Source organism: Frankliniella occidentalis, unplaced genomic scaffold (assembly GCF_000697945.3).
Source record: "Frankliniella occidentalis isolate FOCC.00 unplaced genomic scaffold, Focc_3.1 Scaffold28, whole genome shotgun sequence".
Classification (NCBI taxonomy): Eukaryota; Metazoa; Arthropoda; class Insecta; order Thysanoptera; family Thripidae; genus Frankliniella; species Frankliniella occidentalis.
In genome coordinates, this window is record NW_026267158.1 from 267188 (window position 1) to 270585 (window position 3398).

At 59.8% G+C, this 3398-nt stretch overlaps 1 protein-coding gene across 1 annotated transcript in view; it reads left to right on the forward strand.

The window, feature by feature from the left end:
• Positions 1-1678, forward strand: part of LOC113207508 (cytochrome P450 4C1) — a 19042-nt gene extending 17364 nt beyond the window's left edge. The window contains exons 6-11 of the mRNA XM_026424112.2: positions 111-180; positions 263-389; positions 487-663; positions 768-1005; positions 1115-1288; positions 1460-1678. Of these exons, the coding sequence (XP_026279897.1) occupies positions 111-180; positions 263-389; positions 487-663; positions 768-1005; positions 1115-1288; positions 1460-1617 (944 nt within the window). The 3' untranslated portion in view covers positions 1618-1678. The remainder of the gene's footprint in view (positions 1-110; positions 181-262; positions 390-486; positions 664-767; positions 1006-1114; positions 1289-1459) is intronic.
• The last annotated feature ends 1720 nt before the right edge of the window (positions 1679-3398 follow it).

The following is a 3398-nucleotide window of genomic DNA, read 5'->3' on the forward strand; positions in this document are numbered from 1 at the left end:
CCCCCCTCTCTCTCCGTCTCGCTCTCTCTCTCTCTCTCTCTCCCTCTCTCTCTCGCTCCCTCTCCCCCTCTCCCACCCTCCTGGGTGATCTTTCTCTGTCTGTTGCGCAGAGACTTCCATGGGCGTCCAGATCCACGCCCAGACACAGGAGGACTCGGAGTACGTGCGCGCCGTAAAGACGTGAGTCCCCGAGGCACATATTCCCCGGTGTATCTCCTTTGTACGCACCTAGCTCACCCGGGCGTGCCCGCGCCTCCCCCAGGGCCTGCCGCTGCTTCCTCGTGCGCCAGGTGTTCCCCTGGCTGCGGTCCGACACCCTCCTGGCGCTCACCGCCACAGGGAAGAGCCTGAGCGAGGCCACCGGGGTGCTGCGGGGCATGACCACCAAGGTAATGAGCCTCAATGGTTGTCATCATGACCCTCCTTACGGTGCATCATTTTCCTCCCCATAGTAAATGCACATTCTGCCCTCGCCCCGCCGTTTAGGTGATCGACCAGAGGACTTCCGAGGTGGCCTCCAGCGTCAGCAGCAGCCAGCCCGAGGAAGAGGACGACATCGGGCTCAAGCAGAGGGCCGTGCTGCTGGACCACATGCTGACCCTGCGCGGCCGCGGCATCACCGACGAGGATATCACGGACGAAGTCAGCACGTTCATGTTTGCCGTGAGTGTGCGGGTAGCGCGATGCAGTGCACCGGTGCACCGCCCCTGCCACTAGAAATTTTAATTTTTGGCCGTTAATTTCTTCCTAAAACCTGCACCCTGCAGGGTCATGACACGACCATGACGGCGCTCTGCTTCACCTTGCACCTGCTCTCGCTGCACCGGGGCGTGCAAGAGCGGGTGTTCCAGGAGGTGCGCGACGTGGTGGGCGACAGCGGCCCCGTCACCGCGCAGCACCTCAACGATCTCAAGTACCTCGAGTGCGTCATCAAGGAGGTGCTGCGGCTGTACCCCAGCGTGCCCGTGATCGTGAGAGACTGCAAGCAGGAGTTCGACTTGCCGAGTGCGTAAAGTCCTAACTTGTGGCATAACTCTTCTTGTGAGCTGGTTGCGTTCCGGTTGGAGGCAGTACTTTTACCGTCAACAAACTTGGTGGCCACGGGCGTGCGCAGGTGGCTACACCATCCCCGTCGGCTCCCAAGTGGGCATCGACATCTTCCACCTGCACCGCAACCCCGCCGTGTTTCCCCGCCCGCTGGAGTTCGACCCGGACCGCTTCCTGGAGGGCGGGCCAGCGCACCGCTTCGGGTACCTGCCCTTCTCCGCCTCGCAGCGTAACTGCATAGGTACGTTAACCAACTACTTCATGGAGACCCATAAAAGATTTAAATTTTTCGTACCTGAAGCAGTCGTTCAATTGATACCACCGTAACAGTTATCGCGTTCCTTTCACATTTTTAAGAGGCGAAAATCGATACATATACAGCTGTAGTTGAAATGAGAGTGCTGTCTCACAGGTCAGCGCTTTGCCATGATGGAGATGAAAACGGTCCTGGCGCGGTTGGTGCGCTCCTTCCGCATCCTGCCTCCGAGCGACGACTACCGGCTGCAACTCAAGATCGAAATCGTCCTCGGCGCGCAGGGCGGCTACCTCGTGGCGCTGGAGAGGCGATGAGACCGCAGTATTATTCATTTTTGTTATTATTATTTTTATTACTAAAAGTTTTCATCCAAAACGGCTATCTTCGTTAATTTGGCCTGGCCAGAGGGGCGGCACAGTGCTGGCTGCTGGCTCCATTGAGTCCACATTAAAGGCCATCGCTTTATTGTTTGGAGTATTACAATCGGATCGATTCATCGGAAAAGTCGAAGGTCATCGCGGAGCAAGAAAGAGAGAGAGAGTGGAAGAACGGGGGAGGGGCGGTATATGGAGATAGGGAAGAGGGTGGAGGATATACGAGCATCCGAGAGGGGACTCCGAGCACCCCTCGCGGGGCCTGGGAGCCCCCGCCGCCCCCGACCCGCCCCGGCCAATGGGCGGCCGCTCAGCCGCGCCTGCGTAGTGCTGAGCAGGCCTCCGGGGGCGCAGCCGCCTCCCTCCCCCTCCGGCCTCACGCCAGCGCGCCAGCCGCAAGTCAATATTAAATTTCCGCCCGCCGCCACCCACCCCGGTGGTCCCTTCCATCCCCTTCTCTCTCTCGCTCTCCTCACCTTCTCTCCCTCTCTCCGTGTATAGTTCGCATTCCCTCCGCGTGTTGGCGCCACGGAGCTGCATTTCCTTCCTACGTTTGTCGTCGTGTCGTGGCACGCGTGAAAAAGTAAATGTCACTTTGTTTTTCTCACTACAGTTACGACGTCACGTTACATTTTTTGTCGGCTTCCCCACGCAGCACTCCCAGCCAGCAGCGTGGTGCCCCGGCCCCGCCCCCCGTAGACTCGTAGTGGTTTCAGTTATGAATCCTTCCGGCGGGCGTGTCTCGTCGGACTGAGACTAAGCGCCGCCACGCCATGCGGCATTCAAGATAATCCAAAACTTAATTAGGCGGTAGCGCCAGAGCCCACCACAGCCCGACACAGCCCGACACAGGCCGGCACAGCCCGACACAGCCCGACACAGGCCGGCACAGCCCGACACAGCCCGACACAGGCCGGCACAGCCCGACACAGCCCGACACTGCCCGACACAGACCGGCACAGCCCGACACTGCCCGACACTGCCCGACACTGCCCGACATAGCCCGACACTGCCCGACACTGCCCGACACTGCCCGACACAGCCCGACACAGCGCGACACAGGCCGACACAGGCCGGCACAGCCCGACACAGCCCGACACAGCCCGAAACAGCCCGACACAGGCCGGCACAGCCCGACACAGCCTGACACAGCCTGACACTGCCCGGCACAGCCCGACACAGCCCGAAACAGCCCGACACAGAGCCCGACACAGCCCGCGACACAGCCCCCGACACAGCCCCCGACACAGCCCCCCGATACAGCGCTGGCGCTGCTGGTCCATGCTGGCGGGAGAGCTCGGGGGAGAGTTAGTCAGTACCGCGTCCGATAGCATGAATGAATAAGAAAGGGAATGGTTGAGCGCCTCATTTCCATACGTTTAGGGATGACGAGCCAAAGGGGAATTGGGGGCCGACAAGCGAATACAGCGAAAATCGAAATTCGTCGGTTGAAGCTGAAGTTCAACGAAATTCTCGTCGAAGTTCACAACAATTCGCGACCAAAGCGGGCACTTGATTTAGTACAGCTCAGTATCATTTGCCCTTGGATGGGCCGCAACCGAGCACAAACTCTGGTGATTTCGCAACCCGGGGATTTGCGGAGGTTGGGGGTTTGCCTGCGTCCGGCTCTTCTACATATACGCGTTCTGGTGGAGTGACCCACATTGATCTCCTGAACCGCTCCGTCGCAGGCGTGGTTTTATAAGGGGGGGGGGAGGCCA